Here is a 19,056-nt window from a genome sequence, read left to right as displayed (position 1 = left end):
GATCTTATACTCACATAGACCCATAGACTCACACAAAGATGCAGAGACCCATAGATCTACCCTGACAGTCTCCAACTATCTGCTCTTAGAAGACTTATCTTATTCTTAGGTTTTTTCGGTAAAGTCTTTACCGAAAAAACCTAAGAATATGATGCCTTGCAGTCACGAAAGCTTCAAATCTAGAATTAAGACTTATCTTGTATATATGTATAAACTAAATTTTTTTTTAATTTTACCAGGTAAGGTCCACTGAGCTATTTAGTTCTTTTTCAGAAGCGACCTGGCCACAAATTATAGCTCAACGAAGTGGCTTACCATGTGAAAACTTACGCAGCCAAATACTGTAAACTCGTGTTTCTAATTGTGGAGGGAAAACCGGAGGACCTGGAGTAAAATCCATGCAACTGTAGTGGTGGTGTTGACGTGCGCCGACTGTGACAGTGATGGATTATGGGGCGGCGCGGGGTGCGGGGTTGGGCACGCGTTGTGGGCGTGGTGTGGACGCGCGCGCCGGGAGTGACAGATGACGGGGCGGCGCGGCGTGGGTGGTGAGGCACGATGAGATGTGGGAAAACAGGATCGTAGCCAGCGCCCGGCGATTGGTCGAATAAGTGGGTGCTCGCAGCGACGTCCGCAGGTGGGGTATAAAGGGGGACGCGCGAGAGCACTCGGGGAGAGTTACCCAGTTGAAGACCCGAAGACGGAGCTGAAGACCTAGTGCCCCGAGACCCCTAGTCCTTGTGGGGACCGGGGCCCTGTGTGGCTCGGAGGCGAGGCTGTGGGACCCGGGGTCCGACGCCCCCGTGGGTCGGGCTGGGGACCCACAGTCGAGACGGATACCCCGGGCAGGGAGTGTCCCGAGTAGCTCAGTGGCGTTAGTCGCCGAGTAGCTAAGTGGATGTTGGTCATCCGAGTAGCTCAGTGGCGTTAGTCGCCGAGTAGCTAAGTGGGTGTTTGTCACCCGAGATACTAAGTGGATGTTGGTCATCCGAGTAGCTCAGTGGGCGTTAGTCGCCAAGTAGCTAAGTGGGTGTTTGTCACCCGAGATACTAAGTGGGTGTTTGTCACCCGAGATACGAAGTAGGTGTTAGTCACCTGTGAACGAGTTGATAAAATAAAGAGTGTGTTACCCGTGAAGTCGTCTCCCGCCGAGTTACTACATTACAACTGGCGTCAGAAGTAAACCTGTCTTCAAGAAGTATGGACACAAGGAAGACTACCCGTACCCACGAGCGAGGTCGGGACGACGACGGCGTACCGGGGACACCGACCTCGGGAGTAGAGGACGAGGAGTTGCCGCCGATGCAGCACTTCGCGGTGATGGCCGACGCTCCGCTTGCCTCCGACACCAGCCTCCAGGACGCGCACTCCCGGTTGGCGGAGTTGCTACTCGCCGCCGCCGCTGTCTTGGCCGACATCTCCGTTCCGGCGAGCGGAAAAACGGCTGCGGGGGTCGTGGAGGAAGCGACGTTGGAGGATTCCCGCCAAAAGGCGCTTCGCGCCAAAAGTCTGGAAGTTGCCGCCGTTTTTGGGGGGCCGTCACCGATTGGCGGGAAAGACGGACGCCACGTGGCCGGACACCTCTGCGCAGCGCAGCCCACGTCATCAGCGCGCGCCGGAGCCCTCCATTTTGCGCCTGACAACCGAGCCGACATTTTACACAACTACAGCGGAGCGCGGGAAAATCTCTCCGACGTCGACGACGATCGGGTCCTCCAGCAAAGATTGCCCGCGCTGTCGGCGTTCAAGGCGGATGGGGGCGACTGGGGAGCCTTCCAACGAAGGTTCCTCGCTCATCAGGAGATGTCGGGGTGGTCCGACACCACTGCCCTGCGTGCGTTGCCAGCGATGCTTGACGACGACGCGCTTGCAGCCTTCACATCTGCTGCAAGGTCGTCCCGCTCTACGCTCCAGGCCGCACTACACCTGATGGCGAAGGTGTTCGGGCCGCCCTCCACGTGTCGCCACCAGTTCTACGATCGGCGGAAGGTGGCTGGAGAAACGACGCTCGCCTATCGCACGGCACTACTCGCCTTGGCGGACGCAGCTTTTCCCCGCATGGATAAGGAGGGGAAGGACGCCATGGTGACGGAGCAGCTGCTGGTGTTGGCCCACGAGTTGGGGGTCCCCATCAACGTGGCGGACGAGATGGATATCTGCTCCCTGGCGATCGCCACGAGCATTCACGCGTACGAGGTCCTCAAACGCAAGCCGGGGGTCGTCTGCAAATGGGCGGGGAACGCGGCACTGGCCGCCACGATCGCCGAACCTCAGCCAGCTGCGGTGCAGGAGCAGGCCTTCGCTGCATCGCGTCCGGGGGAGTGGAGAACGGGAGGTCGTTCGCCCACACGTTCGCCCCGCAAGCTGGAGCAACCGAAACCTACGACGTCCGTCGTCTGCTACAACTGCGGCCTTCGGGGTCACGTCGCAGCCGGGTGCCGGGCCCCGCGTCAGCGCGCCACAGGACCACGTCGGGACGACGACCAGGGCCACAAGTCATCCCAACAAAACCCGGCAAGTCGCGGCATCTCACACGTTCGGTCCACAAACACGGCACGTTCGGGTCGCCGCTTCGCGGTGGGGGGTTCGCGGCTGGGTGCCGGGGGTTCATTTCGGCGAGGGGGGTCCGTACGCGGCCCGCAAGCAGTCGAGTGGTCCGAATTGGCCCACAGGATCGTGGCTGCGTCGGCCGGGTCGTCCGTGGTAACGGGGTTCATTGACGGGGTTGAGGTCCGGGTGCTTGTTGACACGGGTGCGTCGGCCACCATCATCTCGGACCTTATTTATAACATTCTTCCCGTCCAAAGTAGACCCCTTCTGCCAGTAGATGTGCCATTTTATGCGGCGAATGGGGGATCCCTGGGGATCATCGGCCAGATTCGGGCGACTATTTGCATTGGTGACATCAAATTGGCGGGCCCTATTTTCGTATCATCATCGCTGGCCGTTCCCTGTTTGCTAGGTACGGACTTTTTGTCCAAAATGCCCATCAAAATTCTTATAGATCAGGCCTGCATAGAGCTTCCGTCAGGTCAGCGGGTTGCGTTCTTGTCGAGCCCTACCAAAATGCGCACGGTTTGTGCGACGGTGCAGGCGCTGGCGACTCACACTGTACGGGTGCCCCCGGGATCGCAAATGTTAGTACCCCTTCGGTTCAGGAAGCCACTCGAGGTGGGTGCGGAGGCACAGGGGGTGCTGTTGGGGCCGTCTAACAGAGCCAGTAGGGGCCTCGACTTAGCGGTTGCTCAAACCATGGTGAGAGGGGACAGTGAGCCGTTCGTAATGGTCCTGAATACGGGGTCGCGGCCGGCCGTAATTGCGCAGGGAACGGTGCTGGCTCACGCCGCGCCGCTACCCGTTGAGGAACGGCTCGTGGCTCAAGCGGATTTCACTGTTAAGTCGCATCCTCCAAGTGATGAGGGGACTGAGTGGTTGGACTCGTTGTGTGCCGGTTCTGCTAACTTGTCCGAGGTGCAATTGGGAGCATTGAGGGGTTTGCTAATCGAGTTTGCTGACGTGTTCAGCAAACATAAGTACGATATCGGTTGCACTGACCTGTTGCGCCACCACATAGCTACAGGGGACGCGGCCCCTATTCGTCAGAATCCCTTCCGGCTCAGCCCAGCCGAGAAGGAACATGTGCAATCGGCGGTTAATGATATGTTGGCGGCCGATATCATTTCGCCCTCTTCTAGTCCGTGGGGTGCTCCTATTGTCCTAGTAAAGAAACAGGACGGGTCCTTGCGGTTTTGTGTCGATTTCCGCCGCTTAAACAAAATCTCGATGGCGGATGCGTATCCGCTCCCCAGGATGGATGAGTCGCTGGACGCCTTGGCGGGAGCGCAGTTTTTTTCCACACTCGATCTGCTTTCTGGATTTTGGCAATTGCCACTCGATAACGAGTCTAAACCTAAAACTGCTTTCCGGACACCTGGGGGCCTATTTGAATTCAACCGTTTGCCCATGGGCTTACATTCCGCTCCCGCCACGTTCCAGAGACTCATGGAATTGGTTTTGTCGGGCCTCCAATGGGATACCTGTTTGATTTATCTCGACGATATCATCGTCTTTAGTCGGACTTTCGAGGAGCACCTCCAGCGACTGAGAGCGGTGTTCCTCAGGATGCGTTCCGCTAAGCTTAAATTTAAACCGGCTAAATGTTTTCTGCTTCGGGAATCGGTCAGGTATTTGGGCCATATCGTGAGTCGTTCAGGGATCTCGACGGACCCTGCTAAGACGCATTGCGTCAGCTCATGGCCAACGCCAACCTCGGTCACGGAGGTTCGTAGTTTCATTGGTTTCGCCTCCTATTACCGTCGTTTTGTCAAGCAATTTGCCACCATAGCCAAGCCCCTGCACGCTTTGACGGCTAAGGGTGTGAGGTTTCACTGGGGGGCGGAAGAGGAGGCTGCGTTCTGCTCCCTCCGTGACGCCTTGGTGCAGGCTCCCCCCTTGTGTTACCCCGATTTCACACAACCGTTTTTGCTTGACACGGACGCCAGCAATACGGGTATCGGGGGGGTGCTCTCACAGGTGGTCGGGGGGGTTGAACGGGTGGTCGCCTACGGTAGTAGAGTTCTTTCCCCCGCCGAACAACGCTATTGCGTAACTCGTCGTGAATTGTTAGCCATTGTGTTTTTTACACAGCAATTCAGGCCGTATCTTTACGGCCGTCATTTTACGGTCCGTACGGACCATGCGGCTCTACAATACGCTATGCGCGTGGCACAGCCATCGGGCCAATTGTCCCGATGGTTGGAGGTCCTTCAAGACTACCAATTCACGACGATTTACCGCAAGGGGTTGCGACACTCAAATGCGGACGCCTTGTCGCGGTTGCCTCCGTGCACGGACTGCACATGTTTGTTGGGATCGGCGCGGTGCAAACCCCCGGTCGCCGGCACCCCGGGAGTTGCGCTCGCCGCCACTGACACCCCGGGAGAGGACGCCCACACGGGGAGGGATTCGCTGTTGTCGTTGCCCCTCATTGAGTGGGGCCGCCTCCAGATGTCCGACAGCTCCCTACTTACGCTACGTCAGAAAGTTGGCGCTCCCGAGGTAGGGGAGGCGCGGGTCGGTTCCTGGGTGTGCAGACAGGGCCTTTTGATGAAGTGGGACAACATGTCCCGGCGTCACGTGCTCGTTGTGCCTGTTGCTATGCGGGGTAGGGTTGTTCTGGCAGCTCATGAACGGCTCATGCATCTGGGGTTTCACAAAACGCTCGCCCTAATCCAGCGAGACTATTATTGGCCGGGGATGGGTAACGACGTGGCGAATATTCTTAAGGGATGCGTAGGGTGCGCCAAAAGGAAACCGCCACCATTGGCAGCTAATCCACCGCTGCAATCCATTCAGGTTTCGCGTATAAACGAATTGGTAGCGTTGGACATCTTGGGGCCCTTTCCGGCTACACCAAGGGGAAATAGGTTCCTGCTGGTTGGCGTGGAATACTTCACCCGATGGCCTATGGCATGGCCGCTCGCCAACCAGTCGGCTGCGGCGGTGGCGGACGCCTTTGTCCAGGGTTATGTTTTGGACAAGGGCGCCCCCGAACGCTTGCTGACGGATCAAGGAAAGAATTTTTCGAGCGTTTTGTTGCGCGAGGTGTGCGACCTGTTGGGTACAAAGAAAGTGCGTACTTCCCCCTACCACCCGCAGACTGACGGGATGGTTGAGCGTCTGAACAGGACGATTACGTCTATGTTGTGCCAACAGGTCTGCGACGATCAGGTTGATTGGGACTTACAGGTGCCGGGGGTACTCGCGGCCTATCGAATGGCCCCTCATGCGGCGACGGGGTTTTCCCCATTTTTTCTTATGTATGGGCGGGAGGCCGATCCGGCCATGGACGTCCAACTGGGGATTTCCCAGCCACGTGCAAAATCTAAATTGGCAGACCACATCAAATTTAATATCGCCAAATTGACTGAAGCACGGGAGGCGGCAAGGTTGAATTCGCGGTCGCGGCAAATTGCGAACGAGAAATTGCATGAAAGGAGGGTGCATACGCATGATTGGAAACCAGGCGATAAGGCCTGGCTGCATTGTCCACATGCACCGTTGGCTACGTCCCCCAAGTTGTTGAGACCTTGGAGGGGACCGGTGGAAATTGTGCGGGTTGCACGACCCCAGAGTATACAGATTAAATGGGGGAAACGCCGTTGGTACGTGCACCCCTCCCGACTGAAGCCCTATGCGGCACCGTGTGACCCCGTTCTGTGCCGTGACGACCGGGCGTGTGATGTGACCGTCGACTCGGGGAGGGAGGTGTCGCAGGCTGATCCTCACGTGTCTCCACCTGACCCACCCCCAGGTGCCTCGGGCTTGACGGCTGCTGACCGTCGAGAGCCTGAACCCCGGGGCACGCACGGGTCCTCGATGCCTGGCCGATGTCTTCCTGAACCGCCGGCACCACCGGACGTTCAACCGCGTCTGGTGCCGTACGACGGACCGGCAAGGCGGACTCGGGCTAGGGCTCAACAATTTTCATGAAGACGTTTTTTCTCTACACCGAGCTCGCCCGGTGTTCCCCTCTGCCGGGGTAATGTCCCGTTGTAGGGACGCTCGGAAAAAGAAGGGGACACTGCACGAGTCGAAAGAAAAAAAAATTTTTCCATTTATTTTCCTTTTTGCATACACATTGCTATTGTCACTCGCCGGTTTGTATATATTGTTCTATTGTCGCGGTGGCACTGGTTGATGGTTGCGGATGGTAGTGTTCGCGTCGTGTTGTGTTGTTACGTTAGTTGTTCTTGTTGTTGTGTTGTGTTACGGGGCACACAGGGCGGTTTGTGTATTTTTATAGCAGCCGGGTCGGCTGCGAGCTATGTGGTAGGGGGTGATGTAGTGGTGGTGTTGACGTGCGCCGACTGTGACAGTGATGGATTACGGGGCGGCGCGGGGTGCGGGGTTGGGCACGCGTTGTGGGCGTGGTGTGGACGCGCGCGCCGGGAGTGACAGATGACGGGGCGGCGCGGCGTGGGTGGTGAGGCACGATGAGATGTGGGAAAACAGGATCGTAGCCAGCGCCCGGCGATTGGTCGAATAAGTGGGTGCTCGCAGCGACGTCCGCAGGTGGGGTATAAAGGGGGACGCGCGAGAGCACTCGGGGAGAGTTACCCAGTTGAAGACCCGAAGACGGAGCTGAAGACCTAGTGCCCCGAGACCCCTAGTCCTTGTGGGGACCGGGGCCCTGTGTGGCTCGGAGGCGAGGCTGTGGGACCCGGGGTCCGACGCCCCCGTGGGTCGGGCTGGGGACCCACAGTCGAGACGGATACCCCGGGCAGGGAGTGTCCCGAGTAGCTCAGTGGCGTTAGTCGCCGAGTAGCTAAGTGGATGTTGGTCATCCGAGTAGCTCAGTGGCGTTAGTCGCCGAGTAGCTAAGTGGGTGTTTGTCACCCGAGATACTAAGTGGATGTTGGTCATCCGAGTAGCTCAGTGGGCGTTAGTCGCCAAGTAGCTAAGTGGGTGTTTGTCACCCGAGATACTAAGTGGGTGTTTGTCACCCGAGATACGAAGTAGGTGTTAGTCACCTGTGAACGAGTTGATAAAATAAAGAGTGTGTTACCCGTGAAGTCGTCTCCCGCCGAGTTACTACATTACACAACCACGGGGAGAGACACGCAAACTCCAAATATACAGCAGGCGTCAGGGTCGGGATAGAACCCACGACCTCCTGTATACCAGGTGAGGTAGTTAACATCTCTTAAGCACTGTGATGATGATGATGAGAGAGAGAGAGACACGCAAACTCCAAATATACAGCAGCAGGCGTCAGGGTCGGGATAGAACCCACGACCTCATGTATACCAGACGAGGTAGTTAACATTTCTTTACCACCGTGATGATGATGAGAGAGAGACACGCAAACTCCAAATACACAGCAGGCGTCAGGGTCGGGGTAGAACCCACGACCTCCTGTACACCAGGCGAGGTAGTTAACATCTCTTAGCCACCGTGATGATGATGATGATGAGAGAGACACGCAAACTCCAAATATACAGCAGGCGTCAGGGTCGGGATGGAACCCACGACCTCCTGTATACCAGGCGAGGTAGTTAACATCTCACCACCGTTGCGCCCTCAGCTTTTTTCACACCGTGCTAATTGGAGGTGCTAATCTCTTAATCCCCTTGGTCGGCGACTTGTGGAGACCACTCCAACGCCGGCCTTGGGAATGGTCCCACGCACCCTACACGCACAGCCCACCCAGCGCAACCGTTTCACCTCCCATCAATTAGCCGAGGCACTCACCCTGCCCCGTGTTCTCTTTGGACATCTGCTTTGCTTTGCCAAGGAATTCCCAGCATCCGTCTCAGACACCTGTGCGAGAATGGGAGTGTTAGCTAATTTTTTTGTTAACCTGTCTACAGTGTATACTTTAGAATTACAGAAATTAAAACAAATACAATGAGTTCATTATTTCTAAAATATTAAAATTGCCGATCCGGCCACGCGGCTGCTCAGAGGTTGCGCGAGCGGCTTGCACTCCGAAAGTCGTGAGTTTAAATCCTAGTTGCAGGGGTTGACCATCGTCCGTCTTTCTGGGGGTCTATAAAATGAGTACCACTTCTTGGGGATTCAACAAATTGTCCTATGGATAGACTCGTCCCCGACCATAGGAACATAGCATTTCCACCACTCTGCAATGCTGTAAACGGGAGATGAGCGCCTGCTCAGTGCTCACTAGCGGAGTGAATCGCGCTGACTTAAGGGGGTTTGCGTTTTTATTTTTACTCCGCAGGTCACGAGCCCTGTGACCTTCGGCCTCTCGCACGACACGGTGGACCAGTGGGAGGTGAAGAGGAGCTCCATCGAGCTACTGCGCCAGCTCGGGGCCGGCCAGTTCGGGGAGGTGTACGAGGGCCTGTGGAACAAGACGACGCGCGTCGCCGTCAAGACTCTCAAGCCTGGTACTCACAGACACGCGCCGCACACACAGCAAACACACACACACGCACACACACACGCATACACACGCATACACACACCTTCGACAAAGACTCCCCATATTGCTTAAACAGACTGTTGGAACAAGTGCTGTTAGCGAGCACCTATGTAGGCCGGAACGGTACACGAGGGGGTGGGTGGCCAGCACCACGCCCGACCGCCTTTGTCTCCCCAGTGGCGATGTTTACACACCGCACCAGTTACTCATTTGAGGCTGAGTCGACCTAGGGTAGGCCTGGGACCGGTTCAGATAATCGTCACTGGTGTTGGCCGTGAGCAGGAATCAAACCCGGGTCACTGGGTTCATAGTGCAGCACGCTAACTGCTGCACTACCGCTCCCCACAACACACAACAACCGCCATTCGCCACTAAGTGGCGGCGACGTCACCACAACGCTTGTGCCAGGCCATGTGCTACTTGAGGCCACGTGAAGTGTCGAACGCCTGCTGGCAGGAGGTCACGGGGCAGACCCTGGTGCCACGGGTCGACTGACTAAGATAACCGAGATGACTGGCTGATGCACCACCCGTGCCCCCTACTGTACCAACTTGCTGTGCTTTAGCCACCCAGCGCTCCGCTCGTTGTTGTGAGCGTCGCTCCTCCGCCCTCCGTTGTTGTTGGAGGGCGACTGCCTTCAACTGCCCAGTAGCGTCCTTCACGAGCCTCCTCCACAGAGGACGATCTTTACACCGCTGGTACCAGTCATCGGCAAGTCCACTCAGCTCCACGTCCTCCTGTACCACATCACTCCACTACACACAAACATGTACACACCTATACTAATAGGGTTTTTCCCCTTTTTTCTGGCAACAAAACTTGACACCTTTTGCAAGGAATCATGCTTACATTAACCACAATACTTGCAGTCAAATGCAAACAAAAAACAATACTCTGATAATTTATGCATTGTCTTTGAAACTGATTGACCCACACCAGAGACAGCTTTCTTTGGAGCCTAGTTTCATATGGTGTTCGACCAGATGACGCCAAAAGGCGCACAGTTCAAAGACAACGAAAGCTGTCTCTGGTGTGGACCAATCAGTCTCAAAGACAATGCATAAATTATCAGAGTATTGTTTTTTGTTTGCATTTGACTGCAAGTATTGTGGTTAATGTAAGCATGATTCCTTGCAAAAGGTGTCAGTTTTGTTGCGAGAAAAAAGGGGAAAAACCCTATTAGTATATTTTGGTACTGGCAAAGGAGGTCCCATGATGTAGCTGCTCACCCCGAGCTCTCATTACTCTGGTAGTGCGTTGTCTTTGAACTGTGCGCCTTTTGGCGTCATCTGGTCGAACACCATATGAGACTAGGCTCCAAAGAAAGCTGTCTCTGGTGTGGACCAATCAGTTTCAAAGACAATGCATAAATTATCAGAGTATTGTTTTTTGTTTGCATTTGACTGCAAGTATTGTGGTTAATGTAAGCATGATTCCTTGCAAAAGGTGTCAGTTTTGTTGCCAGAAAAAAGGGGAAATACCCTATTAGTATATTTTGGTACTGGCAAAGGAGGTCCCATGATGTACACACCTACATATATTCAACAACAACTACCGTTCACCACTACGTGGCGGTGGTGTTACCATGGCACTTGTGCCAGACTAGGTGCAACCTGAGGCCACGTGATATGTTGAAGGCTCACTGGCAGGAGGTTCCCAGGTGCCATGGGTTGACCGAATGAGTTGACTGACAGATGCACCACCTGTGCTCCCTACTTTGCCAACTTGCTGCGTTTTAGCTGCCCGCCGCTTCAATTTATGTTGTTGTGAGCGTCGCTCCTCTGCCGTCCACTGTTCTTGGAAGGCAGCTGCCTCCAACTGCGTCCTTCATGATCCTCCTCCGCAGAGGCCGATCTTGACACTGCCAGTACCAGTCATCGGCAAGTCCTTTCACCTCCACATTCTCCTGTACCACATCAGCCCATGTCCTCTATAGCCTGTGCCGTGCCTGTATATCCCCCACTATCCGGCCAAATAGAATGTGCCTGGGCATACAGTGGTTGGTCATACAGGCTACACGAACCAACCAATGCAGCCTTATCCACCGGAAGAGCTCACCAATGGGATTGTGTCCACATCTTTCGAGGATCTGTGAGCTCCTCACACAATCCAGCTCGGTTAAACCCAGAATAAACCGCAGGCGGGTCAGCCCTGCGTGTTTCAAACTGGCACAGATGTTCATTTAAAGGGGTCTAGGTTTCACTGTCGTAGAGAAGGGAGGTGGTGACTGTGGCCGAGAACAGCCGAAGCTTCGCGTGGAGCCTCCTCTATATGCCTAAACACGTTGAGTGTTTTTTTGTTAATTGTGCACCACTCGCAACGCCTGCATCAGCGCCAACGCCAAATAATAATCTGCTTGGCAATAGATTCTCACGTGAAACTCATTGCAGATCACATCACTTCTCTCTCTCTGCTTCTCCCCATTACACTGCTCCACTTTGGAATCCCCTCCTTTCGTCGTGGTATTCCCCAAGCTCTTGTAAGAACCTCCACTTATCTGGTGATGCTGTTGCTGCATTGTCAGTGGTGCACAACCACAAATAACATAAAACCCCCCACACATGTGTCGACAACACTGTGGCCGTAAAAAGAAATAGGTAAATACATAAATAAATACGTAACATGAACACTTAGAAAGTAGGCGATGTTTTGGGTCATTGCTTGAAACGTCACCTTTCATATTTTTCCTCTTAAGGCCACGGTACTATTGGCGAATGCGTTGAGTCTATTTTCTTCTGATATCCTTGGTCACTTCCAGAATCGCGTTTCCTCTCTTTGTCGCTCACAACTTTGACAGTTGCTGTTTGTTGCCGGCCGCTTGACACTCTGGGCCCTCTGGGCCTTGCGTCCCCACAGGAGCCATGGTGCCCGAAGAGTTCCTGGCTGAGGCGCACATCATGAAGAGGTTCACGCACTGCAACCTCATCCAGCTGTACGCTGTGTGCACCGCGGAGGAGCCCATCTACATCATCACGGAGCTCATGGTGAACGGCAGCCTGCTGCAGTACCTGCAGAGTGAGCCGCTCGCACGCACACACTCACACACACGCGCTCACACTCATACTCACAGGCGCTAACACTTACATGCACACTCACACGCACACTCACAACAACAACAATACCAACCGCCATTCTCCACTAAGTGACGATGACATCACCACGGCGCTTATGCCAGGCTATGTGCACCTTAAAGACAGTGAAGTGTCGAGTGCCCGCCGGTAGGTCACGGTTGACTGAGATGACTGGCAGACATACCACCTGTGCTCTCCACTGTGCCAACTTGCTCTGCTCATTGTTGTGAGCATCGCTTCTCTGCCCTCCCCTGTTGTTGGAGGGCGACTGCCTCCAACTGCCCAGGTAGCAATCCTTCATGAGCCTCTTCCACTGAGGCCGATCTTGACACGGCCAGTACCATTCGACTCAGCTCCACATCCTTTTATACCACATCAGCCCACCTCTTCTCTAGCCCTTGCAACATCCATTTAGCCCCCTCTATCTGGCCAAGCAGAAGCTGCTTGCCTATGAAGTGACTGGGCATGCGGGCTACATGACCCAGCCAAAGCAGCTTCGCCTGCTGGAGGAGCTTACTAATAGTACGGAGTCCAGATCTTTCAAAGATCTGAAAGCTCCTCACACAATACAATCTGGTTAAACCTAGGATGGAACATAGGCAGGCCAGCCTACATGTTTCAAATCAGCACAGATGTTCCTTTAAAGGGCTCCACGTTTTGTAAGTCGAGAGAAGGGAGGGCATAACTGTGGCTGAAAATACCCAACTCTTTGTATGGGGTGATACACTAGGTAGCTTTCACGCAGCGTTACGCAGCTGATGAAATGCAAATCAATTTATAACATTTTTGACATGCGTTTTTCTGGATTTTGTTGTTGTTATTCTGTCTCTCACTGTTCAAATAAACCTACCATTAAAATTATAGACTGATCATTTCTTTGTCAGTGGGCAAACGTACAAAATCAGCAGGGGATCAAATACTTTTTTCCCTCACTGTATTTGAGCTGAGGGGTTTCTCCTCAGCCATAGCAGCTGCATGAGCCAAGTCCTGAATGTAACCAACAGAAAGAGGAGGGGTGGGGGGATGGTGGCAACCCCAAATTCTCGCCTGCTAACCCAAGACCAGGGTCTGTGGGACCTCCACTCGAGCAAACTCCAGATAGTATTTGGTCTACTCTTCCACTGCTGGAGTAGGTGGGAGTATCCACACTCTGCTCGACGATCGACTAACCGTGGTTGTACCCATTGACACTGCTGGTTTGGCAGAAGCGGTGGTGTTGGGGATTTATTAAACTTGCACCGTGGTTTAAACTGCCACGCCGGGAGATTGAATCGGACTGGCTACCTGGATTCCGTTTGAACCACGGCAGCTCCAGTTACCAATTACTGCACAAAAACACTATGACACTCACATTTGGGTTTTCGTATAATTTGCCTAAATTCCGGCTCTTGAGAATTAGAAATCTCCATCTGGCTGCCGTGGAGCTGTTGAACCTCCGTGATATCTTCACTCGCAGTTGCGTTTGACTTGGTACATCCATGTGCCTGTCCATACTAGTGCAACCGTCACCGCTAAATCCGTTCACGTGGATAATTCTGTAACTGAAATTTACTCCTGTTTTTAAAATTAATTTGTTGTAGCCTACTTTCATTTCAAGATAAATAATTTAATGTTACAATTATTTAAGTTTGTGCACTGTGTTCAATTCTGTCCGTAATGCGCTTGTTTTTTTGTAATCCGGTTGGTTTTTTTCTCGATTCTATTTGCTTATTTTTTTCTCTCATTTATCTTTTCTGCATCGTTGGTTTCTTCGTGATTGTAATTTTTTCTTTGCTTATTCATTTATCTTTGGCGACCCAGGTCACTCTTGCAAATGAGACTCTATCCTTGGTCTCGTGAGTTGTCATCTGGTCAAACAAAATCAAACTTGACGCCGTCCCCGACGTTCGTTGTGCGTCGCGCGCGCCTTTACTTGCAGACGACGAGGGGGGCGTCCTGAAGATGTGCCACCTCATCAACATGGCCGTGCAGGTGGCGTCGGGCATGGCCTACCTGGAGGCCCAGAACTACATCCACCGCGACCTGGCGGCGCGGAACATCCTGGTTGGAGACAACCTCACCTGCAAGGTGGCCGACTTCGGGCTGGCGCGCGTCATCAAGGTGGGTCGCCGGCGCCGGCGTGTGCGTGGCGCGCGGGGGCTTGGTTTGAGGGGGAGGGGCCCCGCAGCGTTGCCGCTCCCCCACCCGATCAGTCCGTCTCTACAGCTGCAGCGTGTGCAAATGTTTTCTGGCACGTGTGGTGGCGGGTACTGCAAGATTCGACCGTGTCCGTCCAGTGCTCGCCGAGCTCGCATTGGATTCCGGTTGCCGAACTAATGTGTCATGAGGTCACTTCTGATTACTACACACAGAGTGCTTGCCACAAATGAAGCACAATACCTTGATGATCTCGTCAAGGAGCATTAACCACCATTCGAACTCCGGTCATCCTCGCAGCGGATTTTGGCTGGCCATCGAACAAAGATGGTTACCATATTGCACGCTTTCAGATGTGCTTCTGCGGCCGTCTGGAATGCTCTCCCTTCCGATATTAGGAAGCCACTGGAACAGTGGACTTTTAAATCGTCTAGATTCAAAATAATTTTCTTTAGAACAGTTTTTTCTGCTTAGTTTCTTGGCCCTCCTCCGCACCTCTGATTAGCACGGTTGGCTATGTACCGTGCAAAAGAAGTTCAACGTACATACTACATGGCTGCCTTTGACAGTGAGTGACCTGGGTTCGAGTCACAGACTGAACTTTACCCAGGCTACTCTTGTAAATGGGGCAATCCTAGCTCCTTGAGTTCTCACCTGGCTGAACGGTAGCGACCCGCTCCCGACGTTCGGATCACCGTCGTCCAGAAACTCCCAAAATCCGGCCTCGACGCAACGTTTGGGATGAGCGTGATTTTTGTTGTTGTTTTGGATTTACCTCAAAATATTCATGACCGGCATTGTGGAGATTATAAGAAACAAAATAAATAAGCAGGCAATCTGCCTTCACATATTAAAAAGCAAATAAATAATATCGATTTTGTTTTCGCATTAGTCACACAGCCTTCTGGGAGTGCATAATTTTAACAGAATTGGTTCAGCACAAGCTACATTCACTGTCTCATCAGCCGTCAGGCTTTTCTTGAACCAATGTGAGTGAACTAACAGAACCCTCTCTATGTTACAACACAGAATAATGAATAGCGCCGTTCTGGAAAACATAAGTAACACAAAAAGGGCCATATGTAACAAAACTAAGGAGCCTTAAGTATTTGGTTGTCTTCTAGATTTGAAGCTTTCGTGACTACAAGGATTCATATTCTTAGGTTTTTTTCGGTAAAGTCACGTAGGTTAAAAATTTAAATTAATAAACGTAAAATAAAAATAAAATAAAAATCACGACGTTTCGGAGGCAACACAAGCTTCCGTCTGCAGGTGGAACCGTTACAGCACGCTTGCTGTATCAAGTAAATGAGAAATTCCAAGAGATCCGACCTTGTATATATACTGGTTGAGGGGGGAGGAGCCAGGGTTGGCCTCTGGATAGGAGTTTTTTTTATTATTATGATAAGGTTGGTGAAGCTGAAGCTACGGCTAGTCTACATAATAAAGGATTGAGCCTTTGTTATGTAGACTGGTTGAGAGGGGGAGGTGCCAGAGTTGTTAATGTGCGGCTGCTGCTAATGGGACTGAGCCTTTGTTATGTAGATGGTAAAAGCAAAAAAGCAGGTCAGGAAGAAACAGCCTCAGTGACGATTATCTGCACCGGTCCGGGGCCTCCCCTAGGTCATCTCAGCCTCAAATGAGTATCTGGTGCGATGTGTAAACATCGCCACTAGGGAAACAGAGGTGGCCGGCAGGTGGTGCTGGTCACCCACCCCCACCTTGCGCTGTGCCGACCTTCATAGGTGCTCCTACTCGCTAACAGCACCTCGCCTCAACAGGCTGTTATAGGCTATACGGGGGAATTTTTGTCCGTGTTTGATCGCAGGATGACGAGTACATCGCCCGGGAGGGAGGGAAGTTCCCCGTGAAGTGGACGGCCCCCGAAGCAGCCAACTACAGCCGCTTCACCATAAAGTCGGACGTGTGGTCGTTTGGCATCTTGCTGTACGAGATCGTCACGTACGGAAAGGTGCCCTACGCGGGTGAGCAGCAGCAGCAGAGAAAACGCCTTAAACCACACACCAAGACCCAAGGTCCCGCCGTATAGCCCCTGACGCACTGTTGGGGTGAGGTGCTGTGAGCGACCACCTGTGGAACGCCAGCACGGCACGCGTGGGGTGGGCGGCCAGCACCACGCCCGGCCGCCTTTGTCTCCCCACAGTGCTGATATTTACACACCGAACCAGCTGCTCATCTGAGTCGACGTAATGGAGACCCAGTACCAGTTGAAATATTTGTCACTGTTCACAGCCGTGAGCGGAAATCAGCCTCGGGTTTGCTGGGTTCGTACCGCAATGCGCCAGCCGCTGTTCCACCGCTCCACACAACACCTACACGATGACAAACATCCCCTTAAAGTTTTACATACAGTAACAACATTATGAGGCACTGAATGTCAAAACTCATCCAGAGTTTGCTTGCGTTCAACCAAGTGCTGCGAAAAATGTTTTACTCCCAGATGGCCATGTGACTGATGGGATTTGTACATTTTTTTAAAATCTTTTTTTTACGTGGCCAAATAAAAATGTTGTTAGCGAGCACCTTTGAAGGCCACACTCATTTAGGCCTGTCGGCCTGGGGAAGGCCCAACATCAGTTAAAATATTCACCACAGTTCTTGGTCCTGAGTGGGAATCAAACTGCGGTCCACTGGGCTTGGAATGCATGACCGCTCCGCACGCACGTGCAGAGACGAGACAAATAATCCCCATATAGCCACACACGCTGCTGGGAAAGTGCTGGTCGTGAGCGCATGTGGTGGGTGGGCATTAAGGGGGTAGTTTTGTGGCCAGCACCACACATTAACACACACACACATGAACAATGCGCGTCCATGCATGCTGTGCAACACCCGTGTTGGGCTTCATTCTTTCTGTATGTCCAGGTGGCTCAGCTGCATAGTGAACAGCTCGCAATCGGAAGGTTGCAAGTTCAAACCTGGATGCAGCCCACCATCCCTCCACGGTCTATAAAACCACTTTGTGGGGAGGTCAACGACAGTTGTCCTATCCATGCAGAGACCTGCCCCCCTGCCAGGACAATGTGGAATATCCACCATTGGCTTAGGTTTGTAGGCAAGGGATGAATACCAATGCCTCACTGCTCATTCGAGCAGGAAACCACTTTGGCTTTCCAGTGAATGAGCATGCCAACCACTCCGCCGTGTCTCCCTGCATCCAGCGCCGTGTACCACTGTCTCCCCCCCCCCCCACACTCAGGGATGACCAACGCGGAGGTCCTGGAGGAGCTGGAACACGGCTACCGCATGCCGTGTCCCGCGAACTGCCCGCGAGACTTCTACTCCATCATGTACAACTGCTGGCACAAGGAGGAGGCTTGCCGACCGTCGTTCCTGCAGCTCGACCACCAGCTGGAGGACCTCATCACGGACTATTCGGAGCCTCACGAGTTCCTCTCGTGAGAGGAACGAGACTCCTCTCGGCCTTTCCCCTAACCGTGGATGCGCGCGCACGGGCGGGCGAGAAGGAGCTCCCGGCTGCTAGCTCTGCGGGGATCCGATAACGGCAGTGGATTCGCGGAGTGCCAGCGCACCCCATCTATGCGGTGTGCGGTCCCTGCGGAGATGCCGGAGATTGTGCAACACGCGCGTGCGTGCGTGCTGCTGGCTCCTGCGTCGTCCGTGAAGCAAACGTGGAGGGCTGCCGGGGTCTGCGCCGTGAGGCTCGTGCCCGCCCGCTGTGTCGATGCGGCTTCCGACGCATTAGACAGCGGCGGCGGGAGATGTACGGGCGCGGAAGGGCGGGTGACGGTGGTCACGGAGGTCCTCGCGTTCTCGCCCGAGGGAATGTTAAGCCATAGCCCCAGCCTCATCCAGCGGCGGCGACGTCGAAAGGTACATTCACCGAAATCACTTGTTTTGCCTAAAGATACCCGTACGTCGCTTTCCTGTTCGTCTCAGCCACAGATTCGCTAACAGAGACAAAAACGGAAGCAATCGACCTGGTACTGCGATGAGCATTCTGCAAACGTGCGTTGCCGTGACACCAAATGCTCTCGGGACCACGCTCAACGTGTCGCTCTGCTTTTTTAAACGTTTCTCTAAACCAGCCTGCGCGGACTGCAGACGTCCGTCGAGCCATTCCCCGCAGCTGCAGTCGCGAGTCCGAGAGAAAATATTGATGGTTGGTGGCCGCCGCACCACGGGGGGTTTGGGGTGAATTTGTATCGTCGAGCAGCCGTTCGTGTAGGTGGGTCGGAGTGCGGGGGTGGGTGGGGGGGGGAGTTGTTATTCTCCACTGCCCATTTAGGGGTTGTTTTTTTTCTTCATAATCCGTGGGGATGACGAGGATAAATCATATTGAAACATTACGATTTGCCGTGAAAAACTGTCTTACCGATTTTAATGACCCTGATGCAGTGTTATCGCCTTTGCAAGTGTGGCGTGCGTGTCGAGGGGCGTCCGTTGGTGCTGCGACTTTAACTGGATTTGGGTTTGTTTTTGCTACCACCATGAAGCCAAAAAACGCTCTCGACGCGTCTCAGAAAATCCAAACCTTAAAGGGCTCTGGGCCGTGAATTCCGGGACGGGCGATGTGAACCGATCCCGTCGCCGTATCTGCAAGGGTTTCAACCGGCCTCCTTCTGCCCGTGTTGCCTGGGCCCCTCGACGTTATCGGCCAGGCGGCCGAGTAACGCAATGGCCCAGCCGTGACCGATGAGCCTGGTCGCACGCGAACTTTCTCCTGGTTTTGCACCCGAGTCTGCTCACCACTTCTTCGCTCGCTGAGATGCGTTGACGCGTTACCCCGGGAAGTAGCGGCTGTGGCGTTGTCTCGCGACCGGGCCCTCGGCATGTCGCCCATGGTTACAAGCGGATCCCTAGGCTCTTTTTGGTTCTCGTCGGTCGCCGCTGGGAAATGTGCGAGATGTTATTTGTGGT

At 53.8% G+C, this 19,056-nt stretch overlaps 1 protein-coding gene across 1 annotated transcript in view; it reads left to right on the top strand.

The window, feature by feature from the left end:
- The window catches only part of LOC144726630 (tyrosine-protein kinase Src42A-like), a 71,985-nt gene extending 53,611 nt beyond the window's left edge, over positions 1-18,374 (top strand). The window contains exons 4-8 of the mRNA XM_078605363.1: positions 8,744-8,912; positions 11,804-11,962; positions 13,937-14,118; positions 15,983-16,139; positions 17,375-18,374. Of these exons, the coding sequence (XP_078461489.1) occupies positions 8,744-8,912; positions 11,804-11,962; positions 13,937-14,118; positions 15,983-16,139; positions 17,375-17,577 (870 nt within the window). The 3' untranslated portion in view covers positions 17,578-18,374. The remainder of the gene's footprint in view (positions 1-8,743; positions 8,913-11,803; positions 11,963-13,936; positions 14,119-15,982; positions 16,140-17,374) is intronic.
- Positions 18,375-19,056: the final 682 nt, after the last annotated feature.

Source organism: Lampetra planeri, chromosome 24, assembly GCF_965212315.1.
Source record: "Lampetra planeri chromosome 24, kcLamPlan1.2.h2, whole genome shotgun sequence".
NCBI classification, from domain to species: Eukaryota; Metazoa; Chordata; class Hyperoartia; order Petromyzontiformes; family Petromyzontidae; genus Lampetra; species Lampetra planeri.
This window is presented reverse-complemented; position numbering and strand designations above follow the sequence as displayed.